General features: G+C 41.3%; 1 protein-coding gene across 11 annotated transcripts in view; it reads right to left on the bottom strand.

The window, feature by feature from the left end:
• The window catches only part of LOC126248194 (delta(14)-sterol reductase LBR-like), a 382,264-nt gene that overhangs the window by 175,833 nt on the left and 178,992 nt on the right, over window positions 1–27,439 (bottom strand). For 7 of the 11 annotated variants that reach the window (XM_049948977.1, XM_049948978.1, XM_049948976.1 and 4 more), the window contains 5 exons: window positions 25,269–25,310; window positions 22,619–22,693; window positions 19,982–20,056; window positions 19,166–19,240; window positions 10,864–10,938 (listed from right to left, as the gene is read on the bottom strand). In XM_049948977.1, coding sequence (XP_049804934.1) covers window positions 10,864–10,938; window positions 19,166–19,240; window positions 19,982–20,056; window positions 22,619–22,693; window positions 25,269–25,310 — 342 coding nt within the window. The remainder of the gene's footprint in view (window positions 1–10,863; window positions 10,939–19,165; window positions 19,241–19,981; window positions 20,057–22,618; window positions 22,694–25,268; window positions 25,311–27,439) is intronic. The other 4 variants (XM_049948979.1, XM_049948984.1, XM_049948987.1 and 1 more) reach the window with 2 other exon arrangements.

The raw sequence follows: 27,439 nt of genomic DNA, 5'->3' as shown, positions 1-27,439 counted from the left end.
GAAAACATGTAATGTACTTGCACCATGACCTGGGGAGAAAGCTCCAATTCTTCCAATGTTTTGAAGAGGCACAGCAGTGTTACTCCTGGATTCATGGTATGAGGAGCCATCAGGTACGACTTCAAGTTGCAGCTGGTAGTGACTGAGGGACCTTTGACAACACAATGTTATGTCACGGACATCCTGTGTACTTCATGTTACCTCTTGTGCAACGGCATCGTGGTGACATTTTTCAACAGAACAATGCTAATCCACACATGCAACATGTCTCTACGAACTGTGCAAACGTGGTGTTGAATTACTCTCATGGTCAGCAATATCCCCACATCTGTTCCAATAAAACACTTATGGGAAAGGACTAGTTACAACAGTTGTGTGCCAGCTTACCTCAGGAGAGAATAATATGGCTTTAAGAAACCCTTCTCGTCCAAATCAAAGCATTCATCAGGGCCAGAGTGGATGCGATGTCATACTGATAAATGGACTCAGGCATCCAAGTTCTTTGTAAATTTGACTTAATACTGTAACCACTGGAATAACATCACATACCCTCTCAACCCTAGGAGTTTCGTTTTGTTCCTTCCTTCCCTTCTAGGTGCTTCAACTTTTTGGTCAGGCAGTGTAAGTTGTCTGAGGATAATAAAACTGTAGCAGAGTACAAATAGAAGTAAGTAAGGTAAAACATGGAAGATCATCAAAACTGTGGAATAAACTAATTTTCCTAGTATTAAAAGCAAAAACATTTATTTCACAGTTAGATGGTTTCCATGCAAATTTTTCATTTATTCTCAGTAATTAGCATTTTAAGTCATACCTAAAACACCAATAGCAACGGTGGGCAGTCTTAAATATGAATAAACTGCATGTAATGTTTTAAATTGAGGCTGATTCATGATCACAGTATGATGATAACACATCCTGTGTCAAGTGTGTTTGTCTAATTATTTTGTGGCAAGCAGATGGAATGTAGGAGTTTGGAATTCCAGAGAAGGAATATTTAACAAGGGGAGCACAAGTAGTTTACAGATGGTTCTGGTTGGCTGACGTGGTTTTAGAAGACTAGACTTATGAGAATTACTGTCTGTTGGAACCTGATTGGTTGGAAATGTTTGTGAAAAGAAATTATGTAGGTGCAAAAATGGTGACTTAAGTGGTCAGAACACAAGTGTGATAAGTGTGCAAAGGTTTGAACCCATGGGACAAGCAGTTCACTTCCCCCAAAATCAAAAATCTGACTAGTTTTCACATAATGAATTCACACTTTCCATTTACTATGGGAATGTATCTCCCATGTTGATTCCCGTGAAAAGTCCGCATCTCGTGGTCTTACGGTAGCGTTCTCGCTTCCTGCGCACGGGGTCCCGGGTTCGATTCCCGGCGGGGCCAGGGATTTTCTCTGCCTCGTGATGACTGGGTGTTGTGTGTCTTTCATCATCATTTCATCCCCATCGACATGCAAGTGGCCGAAGTGGCATCAACTCGAAAGACTTGCACCAGGCGAACGGTCTACCCGACGGGAGGCCCTAGCCACACAGCATTTCCATTTTCCCGTGTAAAACTAATATGCCACCCACATTGCTAACCAGACACATAAGAGCATTTCCTTTGTCACACAGTATCAATCAGTGCAGGACGAACCAAACAAAATACTCCAAAAGGGTTTCAGACATCTCTTGCCATCCCTGAAATGATAATATCCTCCAAAATCATCCTCCTCACTCTTACTACAGCAGCACTCCACTATCCACATTATCTAAGTAGTCTCCCTGCATGTTCCTGTGCAACATGTGCTCTCAATCCACAGCTGTAACTCTGTGAAAGATGCAGATGCAGTCCAATCTGTGTATTCAGCCACCATTGTCAACTGCAATCCTGTCAGTGCCATTTCTTACATAACATTAGAGAAAGGGCTAGCTATTAACACTATCTCACATCAACCTAGATAAGTCTACAGTACGCAAAAGTGTATATGGTCAAGAACAAACCACCTTTGCATCCCAACACTTACACTTCACAAGTAAAGATTCTGTCCTGCGGAAACTGCTCTGATAGCACAAGGTGTGTGTGAAATGCAGATGAGAACTTAATTCTCTATTATAAAGATACGACAAGGAAAGACGTTTTTCTTCTCCACTTAAGTGATTTGTGCATTGCAATTGTAATAGATGAGAGGTGTCACAAATGCACTTTGGATTGAAAATCACAATTTACATAATATTCAATAAATAAACAAAAAAGTAATTAAACCCTTCATTATTGATGGTGAAGCTGCTCTGAAGATAATACTAAAACGGTCCGATATTTCTGGTACATTTCTCATGACGGCCTTATTTTAACATTAACTACTACCACGACCACCACCACTACCACCACCACTCGGTGCTCGATGGCTTGGTTATCAGCACCCTTGCTGAGTATGAATGGGTGTATTTTATGTAGCGAAAAAATTCATTATGTAGCCACAAAATTTAAAACACGTGCCATAGTCATTCAACCACTGCTTAAAATAAAAGGCAAATCTCTAGCCAACCCATTTAATGCTCTCATATCAGTATACAAACAACACTTACATAAAATATGGCACATTGTTACAGTTATGCCACACGTTTCACTTTTGACGCAGGAGGAAATTGTGGTCAAAGTGCCAGGCTCTTTATAGATCCAGTAAAAATGGTCTCATTTTGTTGAGTGAGTAGTACGTCACAGTCAGTTAGTTGTTTTAAGTGTCTGAATTTTATTTCCACTTATTTCAAGTCACTCTCTTCCCCACGTACCCATGATTGTCCTTCTCACTAGTGACTTAACTGATGTCACTGAATTCTTATCATAAACTTGTTTGACTGTATCTGTCATCTCGTTACCATAAAATCTGACCTGTCCTGTTCGGTACAGAAAACAGGGTAGCCAAAATTTTCTGTAGAAAATTTTCTGCTAGATATATTCTCTCGCTGCTTTGCATAGCACTTTGTGAGTTGGAACAGATAAGGAAAATCTTCAAATGCATACATCTCATTTGCATAAGAACCATCCAGATTGCATACAACCATGCATCCTAGACACTGAATTCTGTTGGCAAGTGAATGCTTGGGATGCTGTCTGGAGAAACTAATGAAAAGTCACCTAAGTCCCTTGCTTGGGATCATCTGCATAAACCACTGAATCATTACAGTGATTGTTTAAAATACAAAAGAATGTTTGCTGACAAAATATGCCATACCAATATTTTTTTTTTTTTTTTGTTTCCCCGAAAGTAATTTAAAGTTCTTCCTGGGTATGTCTATCATCCAAGATAGCTGAATGCCCCACTGCTCTAGGAGAACCTTGATGTCCTATACTGTTGTCCACTAAAAGCTGTTTTGCCTGGACTCGCAATGGCTTTGTGGCTCACATATGGTCAGCAACAGTCACTCTGTTGGAATGTTTGTATGTTGAAGATTCTTGGCTGACTTAGCTTTGAAGGCATGTTGCACAGTCAGGAGCCCTATCAGATAGAAATGGTGGCTCACTAACTTTGACGCAGAGGCGAGGGATAGGTATTGTTCTTTTAGCTCCTTTTGTCGGTCTGATACCTGCAGAACACATAGTTGTTTACACAGCTGTCCCAACATGCTATACATAACAGTACATGGTCCTGAGGCAGGGATGAGAGTAGCACTACCTTTATCAGTGACCCATCTGATTGACTCGCATATTATAGGAGCTGGTGTGGAATGATTAATGGTTTTACAAAACTCTTGCCTTGACACTTTTCTGCTTCCTTTAATTATTCACCATGCTTAAGCTTTCATAACTTTGAAGACTAAATGGTTCTCTCCTGTTATTCTCACTCTGAACATTCACTGTGCCACTCACTTGTCCCTGACTGCACTACGGCATTTTCCATTCCACCATTCCCTCTTAAGCAATCCTCACAAGGGACATGTTTCTGATCATGAAGCATGCCAGACGTCGTGTCTGTCATGGTGGCTGCATGCTCTGAAGCAACATGCGACATCTCACAAAATATGTTCCGCATCACGATTTGTCTCATCATTTGGGAAGTGTCAAGACTGGAAATGGAAAGATTTGGAACTTGCATGGGTGCTGACGACCACAATGTTCAGCGCCCCACAAACCAACATGTTCATCATAATGATTTGTGACCACAGCACTCTCCAGCAGCTATTCCCAGCTGCATCTGGCACATAAATCTAACAGATTCTCTACAAAAATAGATGCGCATAAAATAGCTGCATTAACTCTGTTAGCAACTGTGAAAGGATAGTGAAGAAAATTGCAAAGAAGATTCTGGACTCATTGATAGCTTGAACAATGAACAGTTGATAGAGGTACACTATATAATGCTGTACAATGATCTGAGATACATACTAGCAGAAGTAATTGTCAACTCAATTGAATCTCCATCTCAATTTCAGTTTTAAACCGAATATAGTTAGTCTCCTTTTTATTGTCAGATTGCACATGTATAATATCCATATTCTCGATGTTATATTGACTGTCATGACATTGAAGTAACATACTTCATCACACAGATTTCAAGATCGGGATTAGTTTCATAATTTCATTCGAAAGGAAGAGGAGAAATTTTCAATTTGCTCACCATCAATGGCAAAGATATCTACCGGCAAGATACTAACACGAGACAGTTCATAAAACCAAGAGATAGGTATATACACTGATCAGTGACAAAATTATGACCACCGACCTACTATCGATTTAAACCCATCCAGGCGATAGCAGCACCAACTGGCAAGGTATGACTGCTAGTCAGACACATGCACAGTGCATGTAGTATCAGTGAGTGGGCTGTCCATGTGTAGAATGGAGAAGGCGGGTGATTCATCTGAGCTTGACCAAGGGCAGGTTATGACGACGCAGAGGCTTGACACAAGCATTTCGAAGAATCCATGACTCCTCAGGTGTTCAAGGAGTACTGTGGTGAAACAAAGCTGAAACCACGTCCAGACATCATGCGATTGGAGGCCACGCCTTTTTACAAATGTCGCCTGTCATAGGCTGGGCAGATTGATAAAACAGGACAGGCGCTGAATTATGCCAGAACTAACATCAGACTTTCATGCTGGGCAAAGTACAAGTTTGTTTGTACACACAGTGCACAAAACACTCATAATAACAGGCTTTGCAACCGATGACCTGTGCATGTGCCAATGTTAATACCATGACACTGGCAACTATGACTGAAATGGGCACATGACCACCCCCACCCCAACCCCCACCCCCACCCCCCTCGCCCAGCACTGGATGTTGGCACAGTGGCAGAGCACTGCATGCTCTGATGAATCCCGATACCTTCTTCATCATGCCGATGGGAGGACACAAATCCGTCACTTTCAAGAGAACAGCTCCTTGACACCTGTACTGTGATACAGAGACAAGCTGGTGGTGGCACCATTATGCTCTGGGGTACATTCAAGTGGGCATCAGTGGGTCCAATGGAGCTTGTGCAAGGCACCATGATGGACAAAGAATATCATACATTGGTTTCAGACCACATACACCCCTTCATGACAATCATGGTTCCTGACAGCAGTGGCATTTTTCAAGAAGATAATGCGCCATTTCACAAGGCCAGGAGTGTGATGGAGTGGCTTAGGGAACACAGTGGTGAGTTCAAATTGATGTGCTGGCCACCAATTCATCAGATCTGAACCCTATTGAATACATCGGGGATGTGGTTGACATGGCGTCCTTGGAATTTACAGAAATGAGGTGACGTGTGTGGAGATGTGGTCGAACTTACCGGCTATTAGGTACGTTGTCATAATGTTCTGGCTGATCAGTGTGTATTTCAAACAGTTTCATAACAGCGAAAACTTTCAGTGTGTAACTTGTGTTAACTTTCTGACACAGACTGTCAGTCATGTTAAGATTACTATGCACTGGGGAAACATTCTAGTCGATGGCCTATGTAGCAAGAATTGCAGCTAATACCGTATTTACTTGAATCTAAGCCGCACCTTTTTTCCGGTTTTTGTAATACGAAAAACTACCTGCGGCTTAGATTCGAGTGCAAAGTAAGCGGAAGTTATGAAAAATGTTGGTAGGTGCCGCCACAACTAAGTTTGGCGTTGAATATATGCAGCACTACACAGGCATGCTTTGGAGGCATAAAAATAAATACTGGTGCCAAAACCTCTGCATCAGTAATTAAATTAAAAAAACTAAGGTGGAAGACGAGCTTTTTTCTCCACCCCGAGTTTCGACCACTGCATTTTCATACATTATCCAACAAAGTAAATACAAATTCCGTATTGCTCATCTTCGAATGTAGCAGCATTTCAATGTACTACGAAAATCCGACTGGCAAGACTGTTTGGGATGTTTGTCAATATGGCCAACTCTATGTTCTGAATTTCTTCCGACCTGTGAGATGAGATGGTTGTTAATAGGAACTTTTATGAATTGTGAATCACATGCAGTATTCTCTTCACCATAAGAATAATACGAATATAAACACTTTGCCATGTATTCTTTCGTGTTTGCTGCTATCTCATTTAAATCCTGTCTGCCTAATACACCACGAAACTAGAGTGAGACAACAACAAACGCGGAAGAATATACATGTCACGTCATGTTTATATTGGTATTATTCATATGCCTAATAGTGATACAGTCAAAAATGAAGCACGGCAATTGACGAGATTTTTAATCTAAGATGACTAATTTCTGTGCAGAATGTAATGTACTAAAGAGACGTACGCATAGATTTTCAAACGGAGAAAAATTTTCCCTAAACTCTCGTTCAGAACATCATCTATTATACGCAGTCTATTATTTGGTTCTTGTTGATCATTAGCAAAGAAAGCAGCAGTGTAAGTAACAACAAATAACAGTCTCTTGCCATTGTTTCGCTAATGAGACGATTCCTCTCTCTCTCTCTCTCTTTTAATTGTAAGGGACGGTAGCGTGCACAAAAGCAAGCCATGCCGCGGCGACAGGCCGTAAACACAATGCAACAAACAATGCATGGCACAGTACAGTAATGCTTTCTCAGCCTAGAGTGACGTAAACACCTATAACAAAGAGAACGGCACGTATCAGATCAAAGAAAAATAAGCAATCAATTCAAACCAGACGAAGTACGTGAAAAAGGGAGGGTACCCGTATAAATACAGACGGAGCGCCTGATGCATAGCTATGGCTATCTGGTAAACTGCTAAGCTTACTACTCGAACCAAACTACTGTAGCTGTATCGTCATTCATTTGACCTAAATTGTGTCTCACATTACAACGGACCAACTTTGTTTCGATTTGGGCCAAAACTTTTCTCTCCCCTTGAATTTCGAGTCTCAAATTTCAGGTACGGCTTAGATTCGGGAAAATTTCTTTTCCTTCATTTCGAGTCTCATTTTTCAGCTGTGGCTTAGATTCGAGTGCGGCTTGGATTCGAGTAAATATGGTACATTGTTTCTAATAAATAACTTTGACTGTTGCCAATAACCTTTCTATTACATTTATAAGAAAGCCCCTCAACCTTTTAGGGAGAGGGAGGGGGGGAATTTGGCTCAAATGGCTCTGAGCACTATGGGACTCAACTGCTGTGGTCATAAGTCCCCTAGAACTTAGAACTACTTAAACCTAACTAACCTAAGGACAGCACACACAACACCCAGCCATCACGAGGCAGAGAAAATCCCTGACCCCGCCGGGAATCGAACCCGGGAACCCGGGCGTGGGAAGCGAGAACGCTACCGCACGACCACGAGATGCGGGCTGGGGGAATTTGGAAGGAGCTGGACACAAACGTGCTACCTTTCACACTCATGGTACTGTAACCTTTGCTACAGCTTCGATATGGCCTTCGCTCCTCAATGTGGTATATACTGTGTAAAGGCTGTGTCTAAAAATTCCATTAGCTTTTACTAAACTATGAGAATTGTAGCAAAACCATGCACTTTTGATAGATCATCATTGTGCTGTAGCAATGAAACAGTACACTTTCAATGCACACAAATTATAACATGAAATGCATCAAATACACGAAGCCTTTAAACTACAGATATGAAGTAGCCTGTCTTTCATTGTAACAAATCGTACCTAAAATGGCACGTTTTTGAGAGTTCCACAATTTGCTGATGCTTTGAAGCAGCGTATATTCAACCACATACTCAATACTAAAAAAAACACCGAATACGGAGTTTAAATCCAGAAAATTCTGTGACTCCTACATTCCGCTTGTGATGCGAAAATGATGATGCCTCTCATTGGCTGTGTTCCTCTCCATGGGACAAAAATGTGAAACGCCAGATTCTTCATTTCACACTTTGCAGTGTTGTGGAACATGGAATACCACACTGTGACATCACCATCTCCTCATCCACATACATTTTCACATACCGTGAGAGGACAGCTTTAGGGTGTTCTGAGGTATTTGGTGTAGATGTCTCAGCAAAATGGTGAATCACGCATTCAATATGATCCCACAATTCCCAGATGCTAATGATCTTTATCAATGTGTTCCAATCTTACTAATTAATTACACAGAATCCAGTTTGCCTTGCTGAGCATCAATTTTGGTGGCTTCTTTTGTGTTCTCTTCTATTCAGAATGTGTGTCCAGGTAGGGAAGTGGTAGCTTGAGTGTGTATTGATATCCACTTGCCTCACTACAATATCTGTGATGCAGGGAACAGAAGAAAAATTCAATTGCAAAGAACAAATCTACAGCAGAGCTAAATTGTGTCGCTCTCTTCAGAAGACAGATATCTTCTGACACAATCGGGCTCTCAGTAATTCTATCCCGGGGCAGGTGTTGTTGGAACCCCAAAACACATTACTTGCATTAAAATGACCCACAAGTAGGAATGATTTAGGGAGTTGCCCAATGAGACCTACGATAGAATCTTTATCAAGTGAGTCTTATGGTGGCAAGTACTCTGGGCAGACATTAATTTTCAGTGACAGATGGATGACAACAGCTACTTAAAGCAAGCTGGTTGAGAGTGGAACAGGTGAACAGTGCATGTATCAATAATGAATAATGCTACCCTAATCTTAGCTCTGTTGCCACTGATGTCATCTTCCCTTTGAAGAGAGAAGTTTTTAACACAAGGACATCAATCATTTTCAGTTCTCTCTCCCGCAGAGTGGCTTTATCTGTGCTAGGAATTTGAGCCCCTCCATATGTTTTTTGAACCCATTCACATTTCACTGTATTACGAGAACAATCTTTCAGTAAGAGTTTTTTTCCCCTTTCCCTCTGCCATGATGGTCAACAGGAAGTGTTAGAAGAAAGGGTAGTAGAGTGTTTTGGTTCCTCCACGGTGACATCATGTCCACAACACTGACTTCAGCAATGGAAAGTAGCACTGCTCAGTTATCCGATGGTACGGATTTCTGCAGCCGATATAATAAAAGGTTTGGTGAATGCTAGACGTTATATAACCTTAAAGACTTTCTCGGCTCACCATTTGGGATTCTGATGATCTTCAGTTTCTGCTTTTTGCTTTTCTCGGCATTAATGCACATCAGTCCTTGTTTCATATGGGATGATCACCTCAAGAACTGACACACATTATAGATGTACAGGGTTAAGTGCCTTTGGCACCATCTATACTTCGGTGCAGATAAACCAAGCTTTGATATCCTCTGGTAATACAGGGGAGTTAAATGTCAAAACATATACTTTATTTTTTTTCTAATAACCCAATAATCTCTCTTAACAATTTTCTTCGTGGCTTAGAAGCCAATGTTTCACCACTCTTCCTTTCATTCAATAGCCATTATATCTAGTCAGATGACTACCCCCATGCTGAAATTAAGGATACTATGCATTTATGTTACAATAGGAGATTCACCAAATTTTTTCAAACTTAAAAAGCTTTTAAATTTGCAGTATTGCTGTTTCGAAGTTGTCCGACTCCTTTCAAAGACGGGCTATTGCTTCTAAAGTTTTACATGTGTAGAAAGGGTGAATGTTTTTGAAATCTCTCTCCCCTCTCTTTACTACTATAAATGAATTTTGGCAATTTTATGCCCTGTTACTTTCTTTACCATCATTCTTATGGTGTTTTCCTCAAGAGATCTGTCCATTTGAGCTATTTTTTATTAGTTGAGTGTTAGCACTCCTCTTTCTACCAGAAGGCCAAATTTGAGCTGTAAAAATTGTTTCGACCCCACAGTTTGCTATGAACATAAAAAATCCACCCAGGCAGGGAAATGCTGGCCTGGATAAGCCTCACACTATAAGGATGCTTGCAGTTGATCCAGAGGCTGCCAGTCAAGGTTCTTAGCATTCTCGTGACTCTCATATTTTCCATATGAATACTCATACAAATGAAAGCACAGGTATGAAGTTAATCGAATGCTCTAATCTTATGGAAATTAATCTCCTGGTAGTATTGTATAAAGTTATTTATCACATAATTCTTCCGGTTTTCCCAGTGATAATTGGGTCTTCTGCCTGTTATTCGCATCATTCTCACGATATTTTGACAGTCAACTCAATGTCTTCTTCAGGTGCTCCCTGAGATTGGTCCTTGGGTGGATCAGGTCCAGTATTTAAGCCGGGATGGTGCTTGGCACTCCATTTTTAATAAATGCCTCATCGAGCACTCTGTCTGCAGTCCACACCGCATCCAGCACTCCATCTACGGGCCATGCACACCTGCAGTGGCTCTCATTCCTCTCTCATGCCACAGATGCTTCGACTGCTGTACGCATCCAGCTTGGTCATCCTCTGGTGTGGTGCCCGTCGTCTAATGCTCTGTTTCACACCCGCACAGTAGCGAAAATTTAGAAAGCTTGACTGTTTTACAAGAACTAGATGCAGTGAATTAGCAGCTTGGGTTTTCATATAGTGATAATAATAAATAATCGACTAATTTCAGGAACACAACTTACTACGTGTGAAACTTTCTTTCTGTATTTCCACAGTAGCTGATCTTTGGGATAGCGAAGGACGGACATCTTCTGCACCTGTGGATTTGTAACAAAATTTTAAAAGGCAAAACTGTTCAATTTAGTTTATATAAATAAAAAAAAACACAAATATATTTAAGCAGTAAATACAAAATACTAAAACAAACAGGGCAGATAAAGAATAAATACTGAAGAAGAAACCAACAATAAGGAGAATATAGCACAAGTAGGTTAGACACTGGCAAGAGCAGTGAGGGAGAGGGATGGACAGCCAGCAAAGTTTGAGGGAGGGCATGTGTGGAGGTGGCCAGAGGTGTGGGAGAGGAGGCGGAGGACTAGTGATGGGAACAAACAATTGAAAACAATTGACTCAGATGGTCATAGCTTTACATATCTGTAGCATTATTATTCATTCATTCCTTTGGAGTGAAACCAGACTGTAGAAGCAGTCTGACACATTCAGTACTCATCTGTAACATTCAATTGTTTTGACCCTGTTAAGTCATTATTGTTTACTGCATTCTGTTATCACCAGTTGTCACTCTTATTGCAATTCTGATACCTGCTTTCTATTGACTGCCAGTAAGTAGTTTTTAGTTCAGTTCTTCATCCATGTCTATGAATAGGTGCTTTCTTAATAGTGATCTTTATGTCATGACCACAATGCCTAAATGCTCAGTGGTGTGGGAATGAAAGAAATCATATGACTAAATAAAAAGTGATCGTCAAGATAAATTCAATATCGTATAAAATATTGAAAGAATGTTTCACACTATGAAACAACATTAATTAAATAAATTCAAGAAAATTAATGAATGAAGACAAATATTTCTTGTGAAACAAAATACTTCTGAAAAGTGACGGTACCTACATAAAAAGCAAGTGATTAAGTCACCTAAAAATTAAAAATAATTTATGTTATATGCTTTCCGTTCACATCACATCAGCATTGACCAAAATCGAATTAATGGTCATTTGTGCACACCAGCGAGAAGAGGGAGACAGAGCTTCAATAAATTTAATTAAAAAAGCAACTGTTTATTCATAATGTAGCACCACTAACTCTTCATTTATAATTTAGCACCAGTTATTAAACTTTTGAAACAAACAAAAAATTCACATTTATGAGAAATTTGTATTTCAGTAAATAAATACGTAAAATTTTGAAAATACTGCATTTTTAGAAATATACTTTTTATTCACCTCTCCTTGAAATAAAATACATTTTTGCCTGAAAAAGTTGGCAACCCGAGTCATGGTTCATGTACAAGTGAAAAACATGAAAAATATGCAAACAAATGAAATTTCTAGTACCACACCCTCAAAAACATATATTTCTACTACAGATATGTAGATGATGTCATCATTTTAACCAAAGGCACAGAAAACGATATAAATGAGTTAACCAATTATTAAACAGCTTCCATGAAAACGTAAAGTTCATAGTTGAGCACCAAGTAGATGACACCATAAACTTTCTAGACTTGACCATTAGAATAATGGATAATACAACAACTTGAAATTTATCAAAAACCTATCATAACACAGACTACCATTCACAAAACCTCTCTCGTCACCCCACAGCCCACAAAATAGTAGCATTCCACTACATGGTCAATGGAGCAGTCGAACTGCCACTCTCTGAAGTTAATTACAAACAAGAAATGGAAATAATACAACAAACAGCCACTGCAAATAGCTATAATAGCCCAACAATTAAAGCACAAAATGCAAACACAAAGAAAGATCTTCCATACAATCCCATTTCTGGGTAGTATTTCATATCAGATTTGTAATGTCTTCAAATCAACAGTCCTAAATGTAGCTTTCACTACTGACAGCAAGACTGGCCAGTGAGTAACTTATAACAGCAACACAAAGAAACCCACTACACAATACAAGTGTATACAAAATTGAATGTTTGGACTGCAACTGTTTCATTCGTAAACATTCAAACCTACAATTACCATAAATTGGTTGTTTACATGTTTCCATAATATTTTCTAAATGAACAATGGAGTAGCCTGACTTGCAAAATCTAACAGACCCATCATACCAACAGTTTGTATCACCTGTCAGTACACAGATATGAATATATTATTTTAAACCATAATCAATGTATTGGTTGGTTGAAACTTCCTGGCAGATTAAAACTGTGTGCTGCACCAAAACTCGAACTCGGGACCTGTCCCTTTCGTAGGCAAGTGCTCTACCATCTGAGTTACCCAAGCACGACTCGCAACCTGTCCTCACAGCTTCAATTTTGCCAGTACCTTATCTCCTACCTTCCAAACTTCACAGAAGCTCTTCTGTGAACCTTGCAGAACTAGCACTCCTGGAAGAAAGGATACTCACATCAGCACACACTCCACTGCAGAGCGAAAATCTCATTCTGAAAACGTCCCCCAGGCTGGGGCTAAGCCATGTCCCTGCAATATCCTTTCTTCTAGGCGTGCAAGTTCTGCAAGGTTCGCAGAAGAGCTTCTGTGAAGTCTGGAAGGTAGGAGCGAGGTACTGGCATGATTTAAGCTGTGAGGACGGATCGCGAGTCATGCTTGGGTAGCTCATATGATAGAGCACTTGCCCGTGAAAGGCAAGTTCGAGTCTCGGTCCAGCACAAAGTTTTAATCTTCCAGGTAGTTTCATGTCAGTGCACACTCCTCTGCAGAGTGAAAATCTCATACTGGTTGGTTGGTTGATTTGGAGAGGGGACCAAAAAGTGAGGTCATTGGTCCCATCGGATTAGGAAATAATGGGTAAGGAAGTCGGCTGTGGCCTTTTAAAAGAACCTTCCCAGCATTTGCCAGAAGCTATTTAAGGAAATCACAGAAAACATAAATCACGATAGCCAGACGTGGGGCTTGAACCATCATCCTCCCAAATGCAATTCCATTGTGCTAACCACTGCATCACCTCGCTCGGTAATCAATGTAGTACTTCAACTTTAACTCAGCTATAATATGTAACAGATTTAATCTTAACAACCCACTGCTTTGGCATACCAAAAGTCTTTGCTTTCCTTCTGTCACTCCTTCCATCCTCCTCTCTCTCTGAATCCCAGACATTTCCCCCCCCCCCCCCCCACACACACACACACACATAATGTAACATAGTAATTAAAGTAAACTGTTATTTATGTACAATTTTGCCACTGTTTGCAACGTAATCATTACACATATTGTTTTCAGCATGTCACCTGATTATATAAATGTGTACAAAGTACTATGCTATAAAAACCTGACACAAAAGAATGTTTCCCTCTGGAGATATTTACACCAACACATCTATTCATCTACACAACCAAAGATTTCTACAATGCTTTAAAACTTGCTTTGAAATAGTCTTTTGTTTTGTTATAACATGTGCATTAAAACAGCATTGGTAATATTTTTTAATTTTAGGGTTGTATTAGTCAGATGTTTCGTTGCTGTTTTGGTAAACATGTCTGAAATGTAGCCATACAATACTAGATGTCTAGTACGTCATTAGTTGTCAAAAAGGTTACATATGTGGGGTTGTGAGTGTCAATTATTGATTTGTTTTAAAACTGGATTCGAGAATTTTGCTATAAAAAAATGGGAAAAACGTAAAAAAAAATTAGAAATGTTGAATACCGCTTTTGGTGGGTCTGCTATAGTAAAACAAGGGTTTACAAGTGGTGTAAGCATTTCCAAGATGGCCATGAAGACACTGATGACACTGAAGACGACAAGTGTTTTGGACACCCCCGCACAACAGCAACAACCAATGCAAATGTGGCAAAAGTGAAAAATGAGTATGAACGAGCGCCGAATAACAATCAGAGAAGTTGCTGATGATGGCTCAATTGGCTCATGCCATGAAGTCTTTTCAGATGTTGTGAGTATGAAATGTGTAATAGCAAAATTACTGCCAAATGCAACTGTTCATTAATGTTCACTTCATTTCATTGCTTGTTCGTGAATTTTTGGCAAGAAACAACACTGTAATGATGAAGCAGTCTTCACATTTGAATGATATGGCCCAACATAAATTTTTTCTGTTTCCAGAAAGCAAAGACAATCTTAAAGGGCCGTCATTTTACAAGCATAGATGGGATAAAAACCACATTGCTGAAACAGCTAAGTACTATCCCAAGGATCAAACTGCAGAAGGGTTTCAGGGATTGGAGAAGCACTGGCATACGTGTGTAATATCTGATTCGGACTACTCTGAAGGAGGTAACATTAATACAGACAAATAAAACAACTTACTTCCAAAAAATGAAAATTCCCAATACTTTTTGAACACACCTCATACATTCTTTGCACATATTTGTTTCTAGACATCATCTCTGTTCACCCAGTACTCACAAACTGAAATGGTTTATATGTGATGTATCATAATAGAGAAAGGAGTCTGTGACCACTGGAGGTATTCTACTTTAGTTATTTTACTTTCACACTTACATTTATGTTCAATCTTTAGTCACAGATCTCCACAGAGCCATGCTCTGAAATAATGTTTTGTTTTTATCTACTAGACGATAACATAGACACACCATGACTCCAAAGTAATAAAACAACACATAAAAGGCCGACAGAAAAAAATATGGTGAATATATTTCTTTTTAGCAGCCACAGTTGACACTACAACCATTTTATGTAATTTCTCTGCTAGTCTGATCCACTGAGATAGACAGCGTCAAGTAGGAAAATGTTGACTTGTCAGTCAGCACCCAGAGAAGCTAGAATGAGGTTGTGTTTACTGTGTCTGTTGCATATCATGGATTTCAAACAACGCGTGAACATTAAGTTGTGTTTCAATTTTCAAGAAAGTGTCAAAGAAACACATGAATTGTTGAAAGTATTATATGGCAATAATGTTGTAACTCTGAAGACAGTTTGCCAGTGATATGACCTATTTAAATACACAGATAAGTCGGTATTAGATGAGCAACATTGAGGACATCCATCAACCTCAAAAACAGAAGAAAACATGTAAGAAGTGGCAAAAATTGTTCGTTCAAACAGGCTAATAACTATTCCAGAGCTTACAAAAAAACTTAGCATCTTGTACAGGTCCATGCAAAGCATTTTAACTGATAATTTGCAAATGTGATGAGTAAGTGTAAAATTTGTTTCCAGACTTTTGAGTGATGAATAGAAGAAAAATCGCGTGTCAGTCTGCACACAGTTTGAAGGATCGTCTTCATTCAGATCCAGGCTTCATGTCCCCAGTTGTAACCATAGAGAAAACTTAGGTATATGGGTATGACCCAGAGACAAAAATGGAAAGTTCCGAATCGAAAAGCAATGAATCTCCTTGTTCTAAAAAAGCACACTTGCCAAAAATCGAATACCAAAGTCATTCTCTCTCTCTCTCTCTCTCTCTCTCTCTATCTATCTATCTATCTACCTCTATCTCTCTCTTTTTAATGAGAGCACAGTCCGATCAGAGTTTGTTTGACCAGACGGTTGTACTGTAACTACAGAGGGGGACTGTCTACTGGTGCTGCCCTGTTCTCTCTCTCTCTCTCTCTATCTATCTATCTATCTACCTCTATCTCTCTCTTTTTAATGAGAGCACAGTCCGATCAGAGTTTGTTTGACCAGACGGTTGTACTGTAACTACAGAGGGGGACTGTCTACTGGTGCTGCCCTGCTCTCTCTCTCTCTCTCTCTCTCTCTCTCTCTCTATCTATCTATCTATCTATCTCTATCTCTCTCTTTTTAATGAGAGCACAGTCCGATCAGAGTTTGTTTGACCAGACGGTTGTACTGTAACTACAGAGGGGGACTGTCTACTGGTGCTGCCCTGTTCTCTCTCTCTCTCTCTCTCTCTCTCTCTCTCTCTCTCTCTCTCTCTCTCTCACCCCTTTTTTTTCACCCAATTTTTAAACAAATGTAATCTAACACAAATGGCTTTCCAAGCATCTGTTATGTTATCTGTATTCTATACAGTGTCTGTAAGGATTATATTTTTATCTCCATTTAATTTAAAGCCATAGCGCTTCTCAGTACTTCTGATGAGTGAATTCACATTTGACTTTTACAATACGTTAATTAACAAAACAGATGCTCCCATGCCCTTTCTCCTTCTTTCCTTTTGGAATGTGATTGTGAATATTACTTTTCACAATTCTGTTTTTTTTTTTTTTATTTTACAATAATAATTGAGACAAGAGACCTACCGAACACCTTAATGTGTAATCACATTTGATATTTCATATTTTGTATATGGAGAGAGTAAGTTCTTGTGTTTTTAATTCATAAATGCTTTGTAATGTTTCATTTTACGACTACACCTGTTTAATGTTCTATTAGTATGTCAGTCCATACTTGGCTGAAGCACCGCCTCACGACAACCTCTCAATAGTCACCTGTCACAGAGCTCGGTTTGACACTTACCATTATGTTTGATGAGATACACACTGTCCATCTTTGTTTGCTTTGGTGTATCTCCAGATTTTGGAAGTTTCTGATAACCAGCTTGAACATCAGATTACTTAAAGTGCTCCCTGTGTATCCTTTATTTTTTTTCTGATCTGAAGTATGTTGAAAGGGGTCATACTAAGATTAATTAATATGTGATCTAGACAACACTGGTTGTGAATGTCATGAATTATCACTGGCCTCTCCAATAATTTTTATCTAATCTAGTGATAAGCAGGAGCAGCCTATATATATGAGGGTTGAATGAAAAGTAATGCATCCACCTTCATTAATTGGGTTTGGATGGGAATAGTTTCATAAATCAATCGCAGAAATAATCCTTAGAATGTGAACTTTAATTATCAATATTCACTTTTCCACATAATCACCAGCCAGTTGGATACATTTCTGCCAACGATGGAAAAGTTTTCTGAAGCCGTCACCAACGAAGTCAACACTTTGTTTCTGCAACTACAGTCTCACAGTTCTCTCAACGTCTTCATCAGAAACATAATCGTGTCCCCACAGATTGTCTTTCATTATCAGGAACAGATGGAAGTCAGATGGTGCTAAATCTGGACTGTATGGAAGATGCCGTACGGTGATGAGATTCACTCTCTGAAGTTCTCCTGTGGTGGCACGTGAAGTGTGTGGTCTGGCATTGTCATGCTGCAGAAAAATATTTCCCTTTACCTTTCGGACCCTTGTTAGCCATTGTTTCAGAGTTCACAGCATTGTGATGTAACGATCTGAATTTATTGTTGTTCCACAATCAAGGAAATCAACAGGGATAACACCATCTGCATCCCAGAACACTGTGGTCATGATTTTTCCAGCTGAGGGCTGTGTCTTGAATTTCTTTTTCTGGGGCAAGTCTTTGTGTCGATATTCCATAGACTGACGTTTTGTCTCCTGTCACAATTGAATGGAGAAAGGCATCACCTTCATTCTCGTAACATGAGAGGAGTTTCTGGGAAATTTCAAGTCTGTGCACTTTCATTTCAGTAGTCAGCATTTGAGGTAGCAATCGTACACAAATCTTCTGATAGCCAAGCAAAGCAATAATGTGACCCACACATTCTTGTGAAATGCCAATTGTGCTTGCAATTTCTCTGAGTGATACAACGATCATCCTGAATCAATCTGTCAAGATTTTGCTTGTGAAACTCGGTGGTTGCTGTCACAGGACGTCCAACTCTTTCTTTGTCATGCAGGTCACATGTTCCCACCTCAGCTTCTTTAAACTTACTCGCCCGAAGACGCACACTACTCACATCAATACAATCACTATAAACTGCTTTCATTCTCTGATGAATCTCGTTTGGGGTGACACCTTCTGCTGTCAAGAATTCAATGACTGCACATTGTTTAAATCGCACTGACCGACAGTTTGCGCAGGGTTCTATACTTTACACTGTAACAACACAACCATTCAATGCTAAGGCTTCCCGCCAACTGGAGTTGTAGAGAAGAGGTTACAGAACATACCAATGCTGCCAGCTGTTGAAGAGTTATGAAGGTGGAGGCATTACTTTTCAGTCAACTCTTGTAGTTTATTCTATAATTTATGTATCACAAATTGAACACAAATTAGAAATGTCTCTAAAACAGTACAAAATCATTATGAAACTAATTTTGATTATTATCAATTAAGCAAAGCTGTTCTAGTGATACCAAATGAGTAATTTTTAATAACATTTCGTGTTAAGAGAATATCATGATTTCCTTTGAATGCTCATTCTTAAGATATGAGATGGAACTATACATACATTACAAAAAATTATTTTACATGTCAAAACCAATGCATTTCTTGCTTTAGGTTTAAAAACACATTGTGTCTTTAAACACAGCAAAATTAAAGGTCAACAACTCATTTCAAGAACACAACTTACCACCTTTTATATCTTCAGTCTGTGCTGTAACACTAACTGATGCCCTAGATGGTGGTTGGCGGACATCTCCAGTATCTGTGGATATGTAACAAAATTTTAAACACTGCAAATGTTGAACTCATTCTAAACAAATAAACATAACAGATATATATATATATATATATATATATATATATATATATATATATATATATATATATATATATATATATATATATCAAATGCAAAAGAAGGGTGAAAGCATAAACAGTGACATGAAGGAAAATGAAAATGAAATAGGTTAGTTAGCAGACGACATGCTGAGCAATCTCGTTGTGTGGTAAAATGAGTACAAAAAGGAAGGTAGAATGCATATTAGGACAAAGGGACAGGAGGGATGAAAGGAGAAGAGATGAGGAAGAAAACAGGAAGGGAGAAGGGGCAGGCAAGAAGATGAAGACAATCATAACATTTTACTGGTAAAGATTCTATTTATAAATTCACCATGCTCATTTCAGAATGACATGCAATTGCTATAAAGATTATATGTGCGGAGTGCTTTCCCACATACATATGTAGTATTTCTGTATCATAATTTCCACAGACATATAATTAAAAAAATAGCTAGTACCAATTTCATGAGTTGTTCCAACAACAACGAAGGATTTCTCCTGAGATGAAAGTTATTTTATTTTATGTCGCTTGACTAATGCGATCTTAATAATGAAATTTCAGAAATTCTGAACAGGTTTAATAACACTAGATGCAATGCGCTAGCACCTTGTCTACTTGCATAATAATCGCAGTTCACCAAATTATTTCAAGTGTACAACTTACTGTGTATCATAGCTTCAGTCTCTCTCGTCACACTAACCGATCTTGTAAATGGAGACAAGCGGATGTCTACAGAACCTACAAATTTGTAAAAAAATTAGTAAAGCAATAGACACATTCACTTCACAGAAACTGAATAAGAAACCAAGAGTACAAGGAAAATACAAACACACTTGAGAAGTAACGAAATAATACACTCCTGGAAATGGAAAAAAGAACACATTGACACCGGTGTGTCAGACCCACCATACTTGCTCCGGACACTGCGAGAGGGCTCTACAAGCAATGATCACACGCACGGCACAGCGGACACACCAGGAACCGCGGAGTTGGCCGTCGAATGGCGCTAGCTGCGCAGCATTTGTGCACCGCCGCCGTCAGTGTCAGCCAGTTTGCCGTGGCATACGGAGCTCCATCGCAGTCTTTAACACTGGTAGCATGCCGCGACAGCGTGGACGTGAACCGTATGTGCAGTTGACGGACTTTGAGCGAGGGCGTATAGTGGGCATGCGGGAGGCCGGGTGGACGTACCGCCGAATTGCTCAACACGTGGGGCGTGAGGTCTCCACAGTACATCGATGTTGTCGCCAGTGGTCGGCGGAAGGTGCACGTGCCCGTCGACCTGGGACCGGACCGCAGCGACGCACGGATGCACGCCAAGACCGTAGGATCCTACGCAGTGCCGTAGGGGACCGCACCACCACTTCCCAGCAAATTAGGGACACTGTTGCTCCTGGGGTATCGGCGAGGACCATTCGCAACCGTCTCCATGAAGCTGGGCTACGGTCCCGCACACCGTTAGGCCGTCTTCCGCTCACGCCCCAACATCGTGCAGCCCGCCTCCAGTGGTGTCGCGACAGGCGTGAATGGAGGGACGAATGGAGATGTGTCGTCTTCAGCGATGAGAGTCGCTTCTGCCTTGGTGCCAATGATGGTCGTATGCGTGTTTGGCGCCGTGCAGGTGAGCGCCACAATCAGGACTGCATACGACCGAGGCACACAGGGCCAACACCCGGCATCATGGTGTGGGGAGCGATCTCCTACACTGGCCGTACACCACTGGTGATCGTCGAGGGGACACTGAATAGTGCACGGTACATCCAAACCGTCATCGAACCCATCGTTCTACCATTCCTAGACCGGCAAGGGAACTTGCTGTTCCAACAGGACAATGCACGTCCGCATGTATCCCGTGCCACCCAACGTGCTCTAGAAGGTGTAAGTCAACTACCCTGGCCAGCAAGATCTCCGGATCTGTCCCCCATTGAGCATGTTTGGGACTGGATGAAGCGTCGTCTCACGCAGTCTGCACGTCCAGCACGAACGCTGGTCCAACTGAGGCGCCAGGTGGAAATGGCATGGCAAGCCGTTCCACAGGACTACATCCAGCATCTCTACGATCGTCTCCATGGGAGAATAGCAGCCTGCATTGCTGCGAAAGGTGGATATACACTGTACTAGTGCCGACATTGTGCATGCTCTGTTGCCTGTGTCTATGTGCCTGTGGTTCTGTCAGTGTGATCATGTGATGTATCTGACCCCAGGAATGTGTCAATAAAGTTTCCCCTTCCTGGGACAATGAATTCACGGTGTTCTTATTTCAATTTCCAGGAGTGTAGTTGACCAGAAGCGAGCAAAAGAAGCCCAGAGAGAAGGATAAGAGGGTGAAACACGTTTCAGCCAAAAGGGAGATGGGAGAATGTGGGAGTGGGAGGATATGCCTGAAGAGTGGGAGAAGATAGAACAGAATTGGCAAGTACAGGGAAAAGTGCAGAATGAAAGGGGATATGAAGAATGAGGAAAAATGGAGTAGGTAGAGAGACCTGATCTGTGGATCGTGAGAAAAAGAAGAGTGTGAGAGTGGGGTGGGCTGGGAGAGTGGTGGCATGGGCAGGGCAGTGTGGGAGGGTGGGGCAAGCGTTGGACCAGGCTGGTTCTTGGGGCAGGGCAGGGCTAGAGGTAGCATGACGGGACAGCATTGGTGGGAGTAGCATGAAGGGAAGCGTGGGTGGGAGGCCAAGCGGTGGCAGGAAAGGTTATTGGGGCCAAATGAGGCAAGGGTCGGAAGGGAAACTGGGGCACGGGAGGCATGGGTGGAATGGGAAAGTGGGGGCAGGGACCAATTGTAAGGTCAGGGTGAGGCATAGAGGGTGGCCTGGTTAATTAGGTGCAGGGAGGTTGAGCTGGGATATTGGGGGCAGGGCAGGGTGGGATGGCGAGGCCGTAAGGGGACAGCAGGGCGACGTAGGCTGACAACGGCACCGCAGGGTGGTGTGGGTCATGGGCAGGACGACTGGTCGGCGTGGGCCACAGATGGGATGGCTGGGCGAGCGAGGCAGGCACTCTACAGGACTGCTGGGCGGTGTGGGCCGGGGACAGAAAGACTGGACCAGGGATGGGAAGGATGTGTGGGGTAGGTAAGGGACAGGTAGGTAGTATGGGGTGGTATGGAGGACGTTAGGTGTTAAGCATGTGGGGTGGGATGGGGAAGGTGTGTGGTGTGTGGAGAGTTCTAGGTGGGTATGGTGTAGGGGTGCTTTGGGAAATTGGGGTTGGTGGCAGGGTGAGCAATGAGCATGCATGTTGCCTGTTAGCACTGATAAGTGCAGATCATCAAATAATTTCAGCTATACAGCTTACCGCCTGTCGCAAATTCAGGCTCTCTCTTCACAGTAACTGTTCTTTTAAATGGAGAGGAGCGGGTATCTGGAACTCCTGTGGATTTGGAACAAAATTGGAAATGAAATATACAGATACACTTAATGGTAGAAACTTATCAAGAAACCAACAGTACAAAGGTAAGTACATACACATACGAAAATAAATTAAAATCACTCAAAAGAGGAAAGGCCACTGGACCTGATGGGATACCAGTTGATTTTACACAGAGTACGCGAAGGAACTTGTCCCCCCTTCTTGCAGCGGTGTACAGGTCATCCCCGTTTTCAAGAAGGGACGTCGAACAGATGTGCAGAACTATAGACCTATATCTCTAACGTCGATCAGCTGTAGAATTTTCGAACACATATTATGTTCGAATATAATGACTTTTCTACAGACTAGAAATCTACTCTGCAAGAATCAGCATTGGTTTCAAAAAAGATGATCGTGTCAAACCCAGCTTGCGCTATGCATCCACGAGACCCAGAGGGCCATAGACATGGGTTCCCAGGTACATGTCGTGTTTCTTGACTTAGGCAAGGCATTTGATACAGTTCCCCACAGTTGTTTAATGAACAAAGTAAGAGCATATGGACTATCAGACCAATTGTGTGATTGGACTGAAGAGTTCCTAGATAACATAACGCAGCATGTCATTCTCAATGGAGAGAAGTCTTCCGAGATAAGAGTGATTTCAGGAGGGCCGTAGGGGATTGTCATAGGACCGTTGCTATTCACAATATATATAAATGACCTTGTGGATAACATCAGAAGTTCTCTGAGGCTATTTTCGGGTGATGCTGTAGTATATCAAGAGGTTGTAACAATGGAAAATTGTACTGAAATGCAGGAGGATCTGCAACGAATTGACGCATGGTGCAGGGAAAGGCAATTGAATCTCAATGTAGACAAGTGTAATGTGCTGCGAATACATAGAAAGAAAGATCCTTTATCATTTAGCTACAATATAGCAGGTAAGCAACGGGGAACAGTTAATTCCATAAATTATCTGGGAGTAGGCATTAGGAGTGATTTAAAATGGAATGACGATATAAAATTAATCGTCGGTAAAGCAGATGCCAGACTGAGATTCATATAAGAATCCTAAGGAAATGCAGTCCGAAAACAAAGGAAGTAGGTTACAGTACACTTGTTTGCCCACTGCTTTAATACTGCTCATCGGTGTGGGATCCGTACCAGATAGGGTTGATAGAAGAGAGAGAGAAGACCCAACCGAGAGCAGTGCACTTTGATACAGGATCATTTAGTAATCACAAAAGCGTTACGGAGATGACAGATAAACTCCAGTGGAAGACTCTGCAAGAGAGATGCTCGGGATTTGGTGCGGGCTTTTGTTGAAGTTTCGAGAACATACCTTCACCGAGGAGTCAAGCAGTATATTGCTCCCACCTATGTATATCTCGCAAAGAGACCATGAGGATAAAATCAGAGAGATTAGAGCCCACACAGAGGCATACCGACAATCTTTCTTTCCATGAACAATACGAGACTGGAATAGAAGGGAGAACCGATAGAGGTACTCAAGGTACCCTCCGCCACACACCGTCAGGTGGCTTGCACAGTATTGATGTAGATGTAAGTAATAGTGGGCCAGAAGTGAGATGGAAAAAGAGGCCTGGACTGTAGGACAAGAGGGTGAAATGTATTCTGGCTAAGAGGGCAGGAACAAAACGAGTGTGAGTATACATGCCTGGAAAGTGAGAGAGTGAATGAATGAAAGGACAGAGTTGTAGGGGACCAAACAGCAAAATCATCAGACCCTTGGTGAAGAGAAAATTCATCTATAATTAGTGATGTCAACTAAAATTTAGATTGAGTTATGAAAGTATGTAGGAGTGATAATATTGAGGCTTTGAAAGCAATATTGGTGCGAAAGCTGAGAAATAATTTTAGGAGAAGTAAAAATACATAGGTCTGGCTGATACAGTGATCAAGCAGATGAGAAACAGAAACAGAAAATATGGTGCAAGATAAAGAAGCAGCTAAATGCATTTAAAGTCAATTAAAACTGGGTTAAAGAGGTATGACCAAGGCAGCTGGTAAAGGAGGTAGTGTCAAAGCACAGGAGCAGATGTGCTCCAACCCCAGACACATCAGCTTCACCCTGAAGGTAGTTTATAATGTTATATCTGAGAATAAAAACCACTTTCATGAAGAAAATTGAGAACAAGTTCAATTGCCTGCTAGTCACCCACCAATATTAGAAGCAAACAACCCAGACCATGCTTAGCATAGAGCTCCAGAGGAAAGGGGCATTCCACCACGATGTGCGCTACTGTCTGTAAGACTCCGCAACCAGAACATGGGGATGGTTTGGTAACATAAAATAAAACTCTGGGTTAAACTAATATAACCAATGCAGAGATGACGTAAAACAGAGTGCCTAGGTGGTGTGGGCCAGGTGTCGGTGGGGTGGGATGGAAAAAGTTTGGAGTGCGGCGTATGGGGTGGGATGGGGAAAGCAAGGTGTGTGGTGAGTGGGGAGATCTAGGTGGTGCAGAGTACTTTGGGGAATTGGGATTGTGGGAAAGGTGAGCAACGAGATTGCACCTTGTCTGTTACCAGTGATAACTGCAGATCATCAAACAATTTCAGCTATACAACTTACCATCTGTTCTTTTAAATGGAGAGGAGCGGGTATCTGCAACTCCTGTGGAATGGAAACAAAATTAGAAAGTAAATAAACAGATACACTTAATGGTAGAAACTAAACAAGAAACCAAAAATACAAGGTAAGTACATACGCACATAGAAATAAATTAATTACCAGTGTGTATGAAGTGAGCTGGAAAAAGAGGCCTGGACTGGAAGACAAGAGGGTGAAATACATTCTGGATAAGAGGGAGAGAAAATTTCAAATTCTTCTCACACTGCTAAAGCTGGCTTCTGTGCACATCAATGTTCTTCTCATCGGCTGACAGAGAGTGTGTTGAGGAACTATTTTTGCTTATATTTGGTTTGTGCGTGATTGTCAGTGCCCGTACAAATCCCCTATCTTTTCACTGTCCAGTCTCACCACTTTCCTAAATGATAATGCAATGATGAGGACAACACAAACACCCAATCCCTGGGCAGAGAAAATCCCCGACCCAGCTGGGAATCAAACTCGAGACCCCTTGATCCAGAGGCAGCACCACTAGCCACTACACCACAAGCTACCCGGCCATTGACCTCCATCCGTGCGAATGGGCACAGGTTGTCTGAACTCTTATGGGAATCATCACCTTAGTTGGCGTGTGTAATGAGTAGATGGGCAAATATCTACTAGGAACATTACATATGTCAACTGTGGACAGTTGGGAATGTGGGTCTCATGGGAAGCGTGCGAGGGATAAGTCACTGCAGTCACGCTATTCATCTGTGTCCTCGGTTGCTCAGATGGATAGAGCGTCTGCCAAGTAAGCAGGAGATCCCGGGTTCCAGTCCCAGTCAGGATGCACATTTTCAGCTGTCTCCATTGAGGTATATCATCATCATCTTTCGGCAGCTGAGGGGTTTCGATTAATTGTCATTTATTCTAGAGAAACTGCACAGTCATCAATGGTGGCTCTGAGCACTATGGGACTCAACATCTTAGGTCATAAGTCCCCTAGAACTTAGAACTACTTAAACCTAACTAACCTAAGGACATCACACACACCCATGCCCGAGGCAGGATTCGAACCTGCGACCGTAGCAGTCCCGCGGTTCCGGACTGCAGAGCCAGAACCGCTAGACCACCGCGGCCGGTCATCAATGGTATCTGTTCTCTCGAGAACAGTTACTATCTCCATATATAATTGTATCATGAATTTGGAAAGTGGATTTTGCTCCTATATAAGTGTTTCCACATTAACATGTTGCTGCTAACTGGGAGATGTTCACATCTGCTGTGTGTGCAAAACTGTTGTTGAGTCCATGAGCTATAGTTGCTGGTCTAATATCTTGTTCAGTCAGGGGTATTTGTAGAGTTTAGTGTCATGGAATCGAGGCAAGACTTGTACTGGCTTCGTTACAAGAGGAATGTGATATCCCTGCAAGCAGTCAAGTGACATCGAGTGAAGCTGGCAAATCATTGAGAGGACATTATTAGTAAGTCTGCTATGTTTTAGTATTTAAAGTTTTCGTTCACCACCTTGTGAGAGGTTGGCTGAGATAACTTTGTCTCATGGTCAAGCTGTCTTGTTAGTAGTGGTCGATGACGTGAACTGTGCCGGAATAGAATCAGTGTGAACTTTGAGTTGCACTGCAAACATAAATTTTTTGCTGCTCGTCCTTGTATTCCTTGAATGACCTATAATGAACGTACTTTTGCCATACCTAGTTTAAGTTCTCTTGATTGATTTCAACCGCATTTGCTCCATTGTTTCATTGTAAATGACTGCGGAGAGCTTTCATTTGGGGCTTTTAGTTGGATTTCGTTCACATATTGCTCCCTCTATACTCGACTGTATTGTTTCTGAAGAAGAGAAATTTGTTAACATGGAGTATAGATTTAAGTGTCAGGAAGTCGTTTCTGAAAGTATTTGTATGGAGTGTAGCCATGTATGGAAGTGAAACATGGACGATAACTAGTGTGGACAAGAAGAGAATAGAAGCTTTCGAAATGTGGTGCTACAGAAGAATGCTGAAGATAAGGTGGGTAGATCACGTAACTAATGAGGAGGTATTGAACAGGATTGGGGAGAAGAGAATTTGTGGCACAACTTGACTAGAAGAAGGGATCGGTTGGTAGGACATGTTTTGAGGCATCAAGGGATCACAAATTTAGCACTGGAGGGCAGCGTGGAGGGTAAAAAT

This window comes from Schistocerca nitens, chromosome 3, assembly GCF_023898315.1.
Source record: "Schistocerca nitens isolate TAMUIC-IGC-003100 chromosome 3, iqSchNite1.1, whole genome shotgun sequence".
NCBI classification, from domain to species: Eukaryota; Metazoa; Arthropoda; class Insecta; order Orthoptera; family Acrididae; genus Schistocerca; species Schistocerca nitens.
The sequence above is the reverse complement of the archived record's forward strand: the minus strand, read 5'-3'. Positions and strand labels throughout refer to the sequence as shown.